The sequence below is a fragment of the Jaculus jaculus genome, chromosome 3 (assembly GCF_020740685.1).
Source record: "Jaculus jaculus isolate mJacJac1 chromosome 3, mJacJac1.mat.Y.cur, whole genome shotgun sequence".
NCBI classification, from domain to species: Eukaryota; Metazoa; Chordata; class Mammalia; order Rodentia; family Dipodidae; genus Jaculus; species Jaculus jaculus.
In genome coordinates, this window is record NC_059104.1 from 135506844 (window position 1) to 135521802 (window position 14959).

A 14959-nucleotide genomic window follows, 5' to 3' on the forward strand; every position below is an offset into this window, starting at 1 on the left:
TACCTACTGATGTATGTTCCAGAATATTCTACAGCTGAAACCATAGCTAATACCAAACTCTATATGTAGCTATTTTTTTCTCATATAGCCAGGACTATGATAATTTTAAATTAGAAATTAGGCATGTAAGAGGTTAGTTATGATGACTATGATAATATACCTACACCCATGCTATTAGAAAAACTGTTTTAAGACTTATGAATTCATTTTATATTTTAAGAGATATTTGACTGTAGATAACTAAAATCATGGGAAGCAAAACTATGAATTGAGGAAACTACTGTATTAAAGAAATGCTCAGGGAAAGCTATGTGTGGGTGGTGAGATTACTTATTAACAAATGATGTTCTCCTAGTAGGTTACTCTTCTTGTTCCATATTAATCAAAATAATGACCCAAAGGAATTTTAAAATAGCTATTTTAAAATCATTTCTTTGAAGAGGGCAAGTTTCATTTTTATTTTTATTTTTTAGAGAGAGAGAGAGAGAGAGACAGAATTGGTACACCAGGGCCTCAGCCATTGCCATCAAATTCCAGACACTGCGTCACCTAGTGGCCATGTGCAGCCTTGCACTTGTCTCATCTTTTTGTATCTGGCTTATATGGAATCGCTATTGAACATGGGTCCTTAGGCTTCCCAGGCAAGTGCCTTAACCTCTAAGCCATCTCTACAGCCTGTGGGCAAGTTTAATATAAAGAAACACTAGCTATATACAACAGGTGAGGTGGAAGAGCTTCTAAGAGGCAAAGAGGATACCCATGAATAAGGAAGAGCAGACCAAGGAGCAGCCAGGGCCTTCAGGCCTGTGGTACTTCACGCCTGTGGTACTTCACACAGGATTGGATGAGCAGGCCTAGATGAGGGTGCCCCTTTTCTCTGGGAATGCCTTAATTTGCCCCTATTTTCATAGGGCAGCTGTACAGATACAGAATTCTTGATTGATAGTTTTGTTCTTTAAGAATTGTGAATCTTTGTGGTGCATACCTTTAATCCCAGCACTTGGGATGCAGTGGTAGGAGGATCGCCGTGAGTTCAAGGCCACCATGAGACCACATAGTGAATTCCAGGTCAGCCTGGGATAGAGTGAGCCCCTACCTCAAAAATCCAAAGGGGGGAAAAAAAAAAGAATTGTGAATCTATCAGTCTGCTGTCTTTTGTCTGCCAAGGCTTCTGGTGAGAAACCTGGTGACAGCCTTACTGAAGATGCCTTGTATATGACATTTTTTATCCTCTTTATGCTTTCAAAGTTCTGTTTTGACCCTTTGATTATGGAGTGTGTCAGTGTGCATGTCTATGTGTTTATCCTCCTTGGTGTTTGCTGAGCTCCTTGAATTTGGAGATGCATCTTTATTCAAATTCAGGGGTTTTCAGATTTACTCCTTTCTCTTATCCTTCTAAGGCTTTTGTGAGGTGTACATTAGCCTGGTTGATGATGTTCCCTGGATCTTTTCTGGCTGCTTGTTTATACTTTGTTCTTTTGCCTCCTAGACTCTCAGTTTTCTTGTTTCCACATTTGCTGACTCTTCTGTCCACTGAACTCTGCTTTGAACTCCTCTTCTTATTGTACTTTTCAACTTCATGTTTTATTCCTTTCAAGTAATTTCTGTGTCTTTCATGATGCCGTCACTTTGTTCACACAACATCTTCCTGTTTGTGTGTTTCCCTTTAGCTTTTCAGCATCTTTTGGACAGTTGTTTTAAAGTGTCTGAGTCTCACTTCTGAACTTCCTTCCTGACAAGTACATACATCTGCTGATGGTTTTTGTTCCTTTGAATGAGCTCTACTTTTCTGTTTCTCTGGGTGCTTTGTGATATTTTTGCTGAAAATTGGAAATTTGTATCAGTGGTAGCTCTGGGTTTGATACCTTTGATGGCTTTACTTGCTTAATTGTAGTTGAGTAGTTATCTCCATGTCAGGGATCAATGTGAAATAAAAGCAAGATATTTTCGTGTCTTTTCTGAGCCTGGACCTTTTCCTAATCATGCCTAATGCCTTTCTTTCTTTTTTAAAATATTTTATTTATTCATGTATTTATTTGCAAGGAGAGAGAGAGAGTATGGGTTTGCCAGGGTCTCTAGCCACTGCAAACAATCTTCAGATATGTATGCTACTCTGCATCTGGCTTACATGCTTACATAGGTACTGGGGAATTGAACTCAGGTCATTAGGCTTGGCAGGCAAGTGCCTTAACCACTGAGCCATCTTTCCAGCTCCCTAATACCTTTCTAACTTCTGGATATCCAGTTGATTTAAAATGACTTAATCCTCAAATGTCTTCCTTCTAACAGGAGAAAGGGGCTGTGTGGGGTGGGAAATTCACTGGAAGCTACCTCACCTGCTTGGGGCTGCCTCAGTGTCAGTCTACCTCTGCATCTGCACCACCATAGTCAGAAAGTGGCAGTCAGCACTCAGAATACAGAAAGAAGCTGATTCTTTGCAGGATACGGCCTGCATTACCAATGCTGGCTCCATCAAGCTGCATACTGGCAGCCTCCTGTAGGGCTGGGGGAGTGGAGGATGAACACTAGCTTCTTACATACTAACAACTAAAGTGGATTGAAATGAACTTCAGTGTGCTAGCCAGGAGTCTGTGAACTTTCAAGTAGACCCCAGAGTTTCAACATAGATAGCATAGACAGTTAGGGGCAATACCATTATTGTCTACATAGAGATAAAGTCGAATTATTGTCTAAATAAGGAGACAGATTCCTGTCTTCTCTGATAGATCTTTTGTTTTCTTTCTCTCCTTCCTCCCTCTTCCTTCCATCCCTCCTCTCCTATTATTTTAAGGTAAGCATTCATAGTACAGTTTAATTCAATATACTGTGTTTATAGAGGGCCACCCTATGCCAGGCTCTCTGCTGGAGAAGGGAAGCAAGACACATGGGACCAGGTTACTATTTCTGAAGCCTGATTCAAATTAAGCAGCTCAGTAGAGACCCAAACAAGAGGAGAGGCTCCGGGTGGGAGGAAAGGTAGAATGAATGTGGCGTCAAGGATGGACAGAGGATTAAGGGGTGGAAGATGATAGGGTAGACAGCTAGAGAAAGGTTGAAAGAATACTTGCTGTGGGAGAAGATGTAGAGGGGAGCAGCTGAAGAACACACGGGATGTAATGTGCTGCTACCTTTGGGATCCAGGAACTCACTTATGTCACCGCTAATCTCCTCTCCACCCACGTGTTATATTGTTAGCTGTACATGTATTTGGTGGAAGTTGACCAGTTAGCCATTGATCTGGCAAAATCAGTTGATGGAAATGAATGCGGGTGAAGCTTGAGGATGACTCAAGAATTGGGAGACATGAACAAGTTGCAGCCCATACCTTAAGATGTACAGGAAATGTAACTTTCTTCATTCTTCTGGAAACCAACCTGAATACTATTTTTCAAGTCCATATGGACTGCCTACTCCTTCCAGTTTCTGTTTCCCTTTTGCTCAGTTCTGTGAGATGCACCTGGTTCTTGTGATGCCTGCTATGTGAGTTTGCTAGGGCTGCCATAACAAACTACCACAGATGAGCTGACCTGGATAACATAACGCTTGTTTCTCACACTTCAGGAGGCTACACGTCCAAGACCAGTGTGTTTGCAGGGTTGGTCCCTTCCGAGTATTATAAGAATCTTTTCCTTACCTCTCTCTGATGACTTGGTGACAATTAATGGTACTCCTTGGGGAGTGTAGACTTTATCAAGGTCTCTACTTTCAGCTTCTCATGCTACTCGCCCTATGTGTCTGTCTCCATATTTCTTCTTTTTTCTAAGGATACCAATCACACTGGATTAGGAGTGGGATCTGAGGACCTCAGACAGACAAGCAGACCTAGGGAAATAATCGCATAATACACTTAGGTAGATGGAGCCTCACAGAATGAATGAGCCCAGAATTCTTAGGGAGGCAATCATCTACCTAAGTGTATTACGTGATTATTTCCCTAGGTCTGCTTGTCTGTCTGAGATCCTCAGATCCCACTCCTAATTCTGAGGTCCTCAGATCCTTACTCCACTCCACTGTGACTTCATCTAACTAATTGAATCTGTAATGACCCCAGTTCTCAATAAGATTACATTCTGAGGCCCTGGAGATTAGGACTTTAACATGTGAATCCAGGGGAAGAGAGATACACTTCAACCTGTAACATTTTGCTATACAACATATGCTGCGCCTCACATCCCTTCTTTGTCTCCAGGCATGGGAGCTTACCATTTGTTACAGCCAGGTTCATATTGCTGGTGGAAATCACCCAACCAAGAGCAGCTTGTGGGAAAAAAAGAGGTTTATTTTGGTTTACAAGCTCAAGGGGGAAGCTCCATGATGGCAGGGAAAATGATGACATGAGCAGAGGGTGGACATCACCCCCTGGCCAACATAAGGTGGACAGTAGCAACAGGAGAGTGTGCCAGACACTAGCAAGGGGAAATTGGCTATGACACCCATAAGCTGACCCCCAACAACACTTCCCCTCACAAAGGCATTAATTCCCAAATTTCCATCAGCTGGGAACCCAGCATTCAAAACACTTAAGTTTATGGGGGACACCTGAATCAAACCACCACACCATTGCAAGGGAGATGCCTGTCCTGCTACCCCCATGTGGCTGTTTGGGCCCAGCCCCTCTCTGTTCCTTCCACACTGTGCTTTGTGATATAGGAGTCCATTCATTCATTCTGCACTTGGTGCCTGAGCCCAGAATTCTTTGGGAGGCAATCAGAGGCCCCATCTACCTAAGTGTATTATGCGATTATTTCCCTAGGTATGCTTGTCTGTCTGAGGTCCTCAGATCCCGTCGACATTTTAGAGGTTTGCAGTTTCTTAACCAGATCTTAACTTGAAGAACAGACCTCAAGTATCCTTGATAGAACCTCCAATGCATGTCATTTCCCCAATTTCCTCCCTCTAGGGAAGGGACTGTTTCCTGATGTGAATTCGAATGATAGAAGGATATGCAGGGATGTCTAGTCCAAGACAAGGACCTGACAAACTATGGACAAAATCAAGTTTACCACCTGATTTTGCAAGCAGTTCTATTGGAACTCAGCCTTTTCTTTCCATGTTGTTTTTGTACTGTGAAAGCAGTAGTTTCAATTGATCATGTGACCTACAAAACCAAAAGTTCTTACTATGGCCATTTCTTTGAAAAAGTTCAGACTTTTATAACATAAGACTTAGGAGAATTCGGCTCCTTTTCTACCTTTAATGATTTTTCCTGAAAGCCATGATCACAGGGTGACCTATGAATACAAAAAAATGGCCCAGAGCAAGAAGGAAATACCCCAAAAGAATTGGTTCATATTACAAAGTGTCACATGGCCCACAGGCATGTGCCGTGCAGAAAGTCCTGTTGCCAAGCAAGTGGAATAGGATCTCATTTCTTGTGCTGCATTTCAATGAGAATCATAGAGTGAAAACAAATGACATCTTACTCTATTGGAATGATCTTGCACCACAGAGCTTCATGGAAGCATTGAGGTGTGGGACAGAGTCCCCTAGGGACACCCTGAGGCCTTACAGAGAAACTGAGCCAGCCAGGCCAGCATCCTGCTGCTCTGATCAGTACCCCTTACATGTGTGGACTCTGCCAGGGCCTGTGCCCAGGATCTAGAACTGCTTAACACCCCAATCTAGTATCATTGTCTAGGAATGAAGACTATGGTATTAACCTCACATTTGTCCTGGTAAAGGCAGAGTGCCAGGACCTACCATGAACCTCTACCTGGAGCCCGTGAACAAGTGAATTAATTATTGTATTTTATTATAAAGTAATTGAGTACCATTTATTCATTTATCCTGAAACTTGGCAACCTCTAGAACATACCCAGGAGTCATTTAAAGGTCTTCATTTCAGTGAATTAAAAAAAAAAAAACACTCATACACCAAGAATTCCCTTGGGGTGTTCAGGGTTACACATGGCCAAGTTGTAAATTCAGATGAAAGACTCAACTGTGGATCTTGCTGAACTGATACTCACTGTATTCTGTTTCCAGATGACCTTGATTTATAGTCCTTGGATACATTATTTTTTTCCTGCTGGCTCTCTTAAACATGCCTTTGGTGTGGGACTAGGCTTGCCCAGATGTGGTCTATAGGAGCAGGCTGAGTTGCTTTGAAAGCTGTGCCCTGCCCCCTCCTGGCAATGGCAGAGTGCCCCTGTGATTTCCACCAAACCAGATGGCTAATGCAGACTTTCTTCCTTCCAGCCCTGGGCCTGGAGGCACACACTGCCCTGGTGCCAGTGTAGAGCATGCGGTCTGTGAGAACCTGCCCTGCCCCAAGGGTCTTCCCAGCTTCCGGGACCAGCAGTGCCAAGCCCATGACCGACTGAGCAGCAAGAAGATGGGCCTGTTGACAGCAGTGGTGGTTGATGGTAAAGGCATATGACCCTTCCTTTCATAGCAGACACCCCTTTCTCCATAATTTGTAAAAATTACTTAGGAAAGTTTGCAGCCCCCAATCCCACCCTAAGCCACCCCAAAAGTCACTCTCTTCCCCTGTCCAAGTCAGCTATGACCCCACTTCTGCCATAGTGGAGTTGAACTTGAGTGACCTGACCCTCGGAGCTCTCCCACAGTAGCCATCAAGGCAGACAGCAGGCTGGATTCGTTTGTGACTAGGCAGGTGTGCTGGATTCCTGTTCTCTGGCGGCACATGCTGAGTTACCAAGTGCAAGACAGTGGGCTTCAATGTGTGCATTTTGCTTCTGGCACTGATGCCTGGCTACATTGCTTGCCTCGGTTCATTTTGGACTGGCTCTAACTCTTTTCCTGGAGTGTTGGGGGAATTTTGAGAACAGTATCCAATCTGGGAAAGATGACAGTCACCCAAGATCACATGTTCTTTCTAAGAGCTTTCTCCCACATCAGGAGACTCAGTGCCTTGGACTCCCACCGGATTCCCGACAGCAGGATAAAACCCTAGGTGGTGAGTCTGTAGGATTTGTGATGTCTGTTCATTGTGGATGAGGAAACCCCCCCAAGGCCTGGTTCTGGGTTTTGTGTTTCCTATCTAAAACCATTCCTCTGCAAGAATCATGACCCTGTGTTGTAATGCCAGCAATATGGTTCCATTTATCAAGCATTCCATGTGCCAGGCACAAGTTAGCTCTCCACGCATCAGCTCATTGGCTGTGTGGGAGAAACTGTACAGAAGGTGAGGGATGACTAGTTATGTGACATGACCGAGTTAACTACAGCTGACAGGAGGTGAGGGAGCTGAGGCCAAGTCTGGAGGACAAAGTTGACTCAGAATATAAGTAGCTCTCATCTTGCTCCCGACTCAAGGAAGGCGGGAAGCATGGCTCCATGGGTGCCCAGTGAGGGACCCTTGAGAAGAACTGAAGCTTCTGGGCCTGATTTCACATAGATACTAAGTGTTTTACAGAAGAGTGACATTCAGGGACCGGGTCTTGGTTGTCCTCCCTATGATGGGCAAAGCCTTTGGAATCTCCCTTCTGCCACTGCAGTTACAAGCTCAGATGTGCGTACATCTGCATGCATGTGAGGGGAAGGAAGCCCAAGCATCACTGGCAATAGCAGCTTCATAGCTGAAGATATGAACAACCTGACCCCCCTGGCTTTAAGTTGCCTTGTAAAATTACATGTGGTATTCTTAAGTAGTAGCAAAAAATACCAACATGCTTAGCTGGAGGTTCATCTTACAGTCTTGGGAATCTTGTTTAAATCCTTATTTAAAAATATACTTAGGGGGGCTAAAGAATTGTAGTTGCACTGTCTGTTAGCCACTATATTCAGTTCAGCTTTCGCATCTCCAACTTGCCATGCAAAGAAAGGGGACAAGAGATATACCCTCTAAAAGAAAGCATGCATTGGAAGGGCCCCCACCTCTCTCCACCTGGCCATATTGTCTTGTTCCTGGGGGTTTCCAGCCACTTCAGGCACATTCAGGCCTCTTAAACAGACTGAGATATCACCAGTGAGAGCTGCCATTTGCCAGCACAGTGGTCAGTTCCAATGAGAATTTCAGTTGTTCCCAGAAAGCCAGATAACGATGCTTTTAATCCTCCTTTTAAAAAAAAAAGATGTGTGTGTATGTGTGTGTGTGTGCATGTGTGCATGCATGTGCAGGCATGTGTGTGGAAGCCAGAGAAGAACCTCAGGCATTGTCCCTAGGATGCAATTCACTTCTGTTTTTCTTTTTGGTAAAACTGGAGATCTCCTCATTCTTTGGCTAGATTTGCTCACCAGGGAGCCCCAGCAATCCTTTTATCACTTCCTCATCTCAGGGCTGGAGTTACAGGCAATCATGGCCATGCCTGCTTTATATGTGAGTGCTAAAGATCAAACTCAGGACCTCATACTTACCCAGCAAGCACTCTTGCCCAGTGAGCCGTCTTCCCAGCTCCTCTGTCCACCTTTTCTTTAAAAAAAAAATTGGGGCTGGCGAGATGGATTAGTAGTTAAGTACTTGCCTGTGAAGCCTAAGGACCCTGGTTTGAGGCTCAATTCCCCAGGACCCACGTTAGCCAGATGCACAAGGAGGCGCATGCATGTGGAGTTCGTTTGCAGTGGCTGGAGGCCCTGGTGTGCCTCTTCTTTCTCTTTCTCTCTGCTTCTTTCTCTGTTGCTCTCAAATAAATAAATAAATAAAAATAAACCAAAAAAATTTAAAAATTATTTATGAATGAAAAAATGAGGCAGAGAGAGATAGAATGGGCCCACTAGGGCCACTAGCCACTGCAAATGAACTCCAGACACACATGCTACTTTGTGCATCTGGCTTTATGTGCATACTGGGGAATCAAACCCAGGTCATTAAGCTTCAGAGGAAGTGCATTAACTTCTGAACCATCCCTCCAGCTCTTCTTCTGTGGATAAGATGTTTCATTATCCTGAAGCTCACCAATTGGGCTAGACTAACTGGCCAGGGATCTTACATTCTCTGCCTCCCCAGTCCTGGGATTAAAGGCACAAGCCACCATACCCGACATTTTTACATGGATGCACGGGTTCAAATTTAAGTCTCCATGCTTATGAAACAAGCGCTTTACCAACTGAGCCATCCCCCTGCCCCCTGAAGCCGTTTTTGTCCAGTCCTCCTATCCTAGAGCCAGAAAGCATCAGGAGTAAGACACACACCCTCTTCCCTTTCCACCCAGCCCTGCATGAAGTCGTTTGCTCCTCAGTGGCATGCTTCAGTGTCAAGTTCTCCAGCTTCCTGTTTTCAATGCAGAAATCCCACTTCAGTGCTTGTTTTTCCACACATTTCTACAAGTCCAACTTAAACTCCTGTTTTTCTGCAAACCACTTTTAGATGCCTGATGCTTCCCTGATCATCACAGTTGCTTGAAACCTGTCTGTCCAGACCTCTCTCATGGGGAGACTTCTGGTGACTCCAGTTAGTTTAGGATGCATCTTCTCACCAATTTATCTTCTTGTTTTTGTTCATTCCAAGTAATGATTATGGCTAGTGAATGCTATCTTGGATCTCAAAAGTGCAACCCAACTTGATAAGGGAAGCTAACGGGCTGCAAGCGGTTTGCCTTTGAAGGAGAGACCCAAGTTCAGGGCCTTGCAAGGGTAGCTTGACCCATCGTCCTCCTCTGGGATGAAATTGTCATGACTTCTTATATATGCGGTTTCATTTCTCTCAATATAAACAGAAGCCGACATTTTTTAAAGGAGCATCAGAAGGGCATAAACATAATAACAAATGGCCAATTCAGAAGTCAGATTATAAGTGTGCCTCTCAAACACTGCTTTGTAAAAGGCACAATTCTAGCTCAGCCGTGATAGGAACGATTCCTGTGGTTGGGCTCTGGGCTCCTCAGCTCCACATTATGACTACCCTATTCATAGCTCTGCTATCGCTGTGGAATTCTTTGGCGAGTGACGCATGGTTCAAGAAAGGAGAAGCAGTATTTTCTCCTTTTTCCCTCTCCCCTTTTTAAAAGAATTCTTGCAGAGGCAGACTTTCCAAAGGAGAACTTAGGACCGCAAATCCATACCACCTCCAAAAGAAGACAAAGACCCTCCTTAGAAAGGAGAGTCTTAAGAGGAAAAGCCGCCTTTAGAAAGAAGCCCACGGAGGTGGCCAGTTGCCAAACCCAGCCGGTTCCTGCTTTCCCCATGGAATCTCATCACCAAAGGAGCCTTCAAGGGCTCAGGCCCCTCTGCCCAGGCCAACTGCAGGCCGCATGCCCACTGAAGCATCAGAGGGCCACGTCTGGACATGGTGGTTATTCTCCCAGTTCCTTCTCCCTGCGTGGTAGACCCCTTCCTGTCTGAGCCTCTGAGACATGGAGGCTATAGTGGTCAGGGCTCTGACCCCAGCTCAGGCAAGCTGCCCAGACTTACACTTAATGAAATAGAGAGACTCTGTCACAAACATGCAGGTGATCTCAAAAGACTCATGGGGCAGAATTCAGGGCCTCTGGAGATGCTAAGACCTTCCTCCATGGCCTGTAGGTCTTACCTTTGGGAGTCACATCCTCCTGGCCCCACTGTAGGCTGCTTGTTTTGTCCACACATAGCTCCTGTTATATAAATCTGTATCCCTTGTAAATTCTTTGGGGCCAGCTATGGTTCTGAATTCAGAGCTTTCTAGCCTTTAAAAAAATTGTAATGCCAAATGGACCAAATATTATCATCCTTCTGGGATGCAGAAAGGCACCCCCTAGACAAACAGATGGAAGTCTGTTACAAAGCCCACCAACAACCTCAATGAGGAGGGTCTAGCTCCTGTTGGTCAAGCCTGGTTTTGCTGCCAGATGTATGTTGCCACACATCTGATTTCAAAAAAAAATAATAACTTTTTGTATTTCTTAGTTTTATTGTTTTTGTGTATACTTGTGTAAGCGCATGTCTGGATGTACACACGTGCCCATATATGTGGAGGCCATAGGATAATCTTAAATGTCATTGCTTGGTAAGGCCATCCACATTTGGTATGGGTGTGTGTAGGGGGGGTGAGGGTCAGGGTTCTCACCAACCTGGAGCTCACCGGTTAGGCTAGACTGGCTGGCCAGAGACCCTCACGGATCCTCATGTCTAATGTATGCCGCCACACCCAACGTTTTTACGTGGGTCCTGGAAATCAAACCCAGATCCTCAATGTTTGCAAGACAAATATTGACTGAGCTATCTCCACAGACCCAAGAGTTCTTTGTATTTCTGATTTATAGATAAGAGAATATAGCCTTATTTGTCAATTATGAGACATGGTCTCTTTAGATAAGAGTTCCCCTACTTTGTTCTTGGGAATTCTTGATCTGGCTGTGGCCAAGTGGTCTTGCTATACCTGTTAACACCTAAGACCTGTCAGTCAGGACTGGCTAAAGATCATAGGGAGGGGAGAATCTCTGATTTGTCTGGCTACAGTCAGGTGGGCACTATTGATTCGCTTAGCTGAGGCCTGGCACTGGGGGCTGGATATGAGGTCCTGGTGGGCAGTTGTGGAAGAGAAGGCTGAGTGGCTTTCTTGGTATTGCCTGGCATAAATGGCCTGATAGCACTGGGTGATGGTCTCGTTAAATGACGCCACCTAGGACTTTGTAACTGAGGCAGAGAGAACAGCTGTAGCACTGGGGACTACATTCCTCCCTTTCCCTGTGGAGTACCAGGAGGAATCTTCCGTACCTTCACAAGCAAATATGATCATGTGGCCTCTAAGCCCATCTCACTTCCCAGGAGGCAGCTTCCTCTGGTCACTCAGAAATCCTTACCCTAAGCAGGCCAGACAGCTTACATCCGGATGATGAATTTCAGCTCAGCACATACCATTCATGCATGGGTCATAGCCTAGGCTTCTGTCCTTGCTGTGTGGGGCTGTATAACTTTTAAGGTTTTATCTCCTAAAACCAGTCTGGATGTGGATGTTGACAGTGCCCTGAGCCAAAACCCACCACCTCATGTTATTTTGGGGCATCTTTGATCTGCACATGGCATCCAAGAAGGGAAGACTCAGAGAGTTTTAAAGGACTCTGAGCCCCTTTCTCATGTTTAAAAAAAAAAAAAGCCACCTTCAGTCCCGTTTGTGAAGTGTTCCAAGCTAGAGGAGGGGCTGTTCTCCATTCTGAGCAATAATCCGTAGGAAAGGGGAGTTCCAGGCAAGCCAAGGAAAGAAGCCCCGCCCCTGAACTCTTCCAGTGTCTCTGGCTGTCTGTGTTCTAAGGCAGCATCTGCAGACGGGAGCGTCAGGTGCAGATAGAGCTCCGTGTGCATTCTTGCTTGGGGTCGTGGTCAGTGTGCCCCCATTTGAGGTTGCTTCCCCTGCTCTAGTGTGTCTTCCCTTTCTGATGTTTATATCAAAACACTTAAAATAACAACCTTTACCTCCTACCTGCCTTGCTGGAACTTTTTGCTGGCTCTAACTTTTCTCAAACAGTTTCTGCTTTTCTGCCCTAACCCCATTTCCATTTCTGCCCAAATCAGCATAGACACTGAGAACCCATAATTCTCCGTGAACATGGAGTTGGGCTTTCAGCAATACAGTTTTATCTTCTGGCATTTTGGGGCCCCAAGAGGTCTTCATCCAAAGTAAACAGTGACAGTAAGCAAAGAGGTAGGAGTTTGGCCCTACCCAGCTGGGGGCAGTCACGTGAGTCCCATGGGCCCCGCCTCGTCTGTACAGTGGAGCAGTGACAATACATACCACAAATGTATACACGCTGCTGAGCATGTACTTGGCACATAGTAGGACATAAATGCCATTTGTGATCTTATGATCATCACTGTTACTTTGAATGAATTTGAATGTTATTGAATGAATGACTTCAAAACCCAACTACCTCCAGGGTGGAGTCGGCCCTTCAGTCTGGAGGGAATTGAAGTCCACGACTTGAATCCACTGTCTCACAGTGAAACCCCACAAGGTAGCCCAGAAGCAGGCACACCAAGCCATTCAAACGGCTGCATTCCTCTCCAAGTTGCTCACAGGGAGCCTCCAAACCCTCAGTAATCCCATCCAGTAAGCTTCTTAGAAGCCAAACTCAGTTTTTGTCTTCGTCTTCCTTAGTTCTGTCACTGGCTGTTTCCTTGGGCCATTCTGTCTAAATGGAGAGACAGCTGCTCCCACCTTACTCCCCTGGGGAATGGGTCATTCCTTCCAGACTAAGCTCTGTCCTCCAAGAGCTCACGTTAGACTTGTCCCATGCATCAAGGTTTGCTCCATGTTTGTTCATGAGACCAGTAAGGCCTTGAGAAACATATTAGTCTTTGTCCTTTCCCCACCCGTGCCTAGAGAGTACGTGGGGTGCCCTCCTGCAACTGTGCTTGTTGAATGAGTGCTGAGCACTGTTGTAAGGCTTCCCTGGGGAATTGAAGCTCTATAGTCTACTCTTCAGAGCAGACTGTTTTGCTTACAACTACAAGGAAGACCTGAGTGGAATTGAGCGTTTCCATTGAATCCTGGAGCTTCTCAAAGATGATGTCCACATCAGTGGGCAATCCACCAATCATGAAAACCCCAGAGGCTGGCTGAGGCATCATGTCTGCTCTCATGGGACTCTCCAGCTTGGAGGCCAAGGTCCTCCAACACCAACTGCATCAACACCCAAGTCCTTTCTGTCTCCTGTCTTGACTTGCCAGAAACTACCAAAGAGACCCACTGGGGAATTCTGGTAGAGACAAAGGGCCAAACAGGCCACATAAAGGTCATTGGCTCTCTAGACATTTCCTTTGCAAAATAATTACATAAATAGATTAAAGACTTTAGCAAGAGCCACTGCCATGGAGACCATGTGGGACCTACTTGTTCCCCTGTCAAGAAAATTTTTGGTTACTTTTCACTACTTTTCCGCTACCACAGCCCTTGACCTTGACACACAGCCAACTTACACAGAGAAGGCTAGTATGCTTGATGCCTGAAGGAAAAAGGAAATGCTGTATCTTTGTCAAGAAGGAGAACCAGGAGACCCAAGTCCACAGAGCTCTTCCACTTGCTGGGCTCACTGGTCAGAGGCTTTTGCTCCTTGTGTTCATTTGAATGGTCACTGGAGCTGGTGTGTGTATCTGAGGGCAGGGCTAATGACCACCAACTTCACCTGTGCCAATCCTTCTGTCCTTGGGCCCATTGCTCACATGTGTGTGTACCTGTTCCTTGCATGACCCACACTCTCCTTCCCACATCAACAGCCACCACCCTTTCCCTCCTCAGATAAGCCCTGTGAACTCTACTGTTCACCCCTCGGGAAGGAGTCCCCTCTGCTGGTGGCCGACCGGGTCCTGGATGGCACACCCTGCGGACCATACGAGACTGATCTCTGTGTGCACGGCAGGTGCCAGGTGATGTGCTCTTCTGTCTGTCCTTGGTGGGGCTGTGGAAAAAGGTTCCTTCTTCCCCAGATGGGCCTGGGTTGGAGCTGATGCCTTGGGAATAGATTTTCATGAGGTGACAGATAACCCATGCTGCCTCCTGCAGCCAAAGGCCACAGGCACATGGTCCTGCCCTCGGCAGTGACTGAGGCCCGCGAGGAGGTGGGTGAGTGAAAGAACAGCAGCAGAATAACCACCTTAAAACTTTGAAAACTGCTGTAGACATCATGATCCAAAAGAAGAAAAGAAGGAAAAAGAGCTGGTAGGTACTATGCTAGGACTGGAGGGTGAATATGTTTATTTGCAGCACATTGAGCAGAGCTAAGCAAATGCCTTTACAGCTCGCATTCAGGGAGGTAGATGTAACTAGGTCTATGAGAGCCCGCAACCAGCTGGGATATGGGCCCAAGCTCTTCCTAGTACAAGGTGCCCATGAGTTGGTAAGATATTGACAAGTAGCCACAGCGAGGATAGGGAGAAAGTAGGTCATGTGCTGTCCACCTGCGACACATCTGCACATCCATCAGAAGCAGTGTCTCCTGACGTCAGGCAGCTAGAATGGAAGGGTCAAGAGGTTGAGGTTGTAGTATGCAGAAGGGTGTGGCTTCTGTGAGGCCACCTCTACCCACAGGAGCTACCCCTACTGACTCAGCTCAGCCTCAACTCACGACAGAGTCCTCTTGACTGAGTC

The 14959-nt window shown here is 45.8% G+C and overlaps 1 protein-coding gene across 2 annotated transcripts in view; it reads left to right on the plus strand.

The window, feature by feature from the left end:
• The window catches only part of Adamts17 (ADAM metallopeptidase with thrombospondin type 1 motif 17), a 335608-nt gene that overhangs the window by 201186 nt on the left and 119463 nt on the right, over positions 1-14959 (plus strand). For both annotated transcript variants that reach the window (XM_045144992.1, XM_045144993.1), the window contains exons 13-14: positions 6199-6365; positions 14111-14238. In XM_045144992.1, the coding sequence (XP_045000927.1) occupies positions 6199-6365; positions 14111-14238 (295 nt within the window). The remainder of the gene's footprint in view (positions 1-6198; positions 6366-14110; positions 14239-14959) is intronic.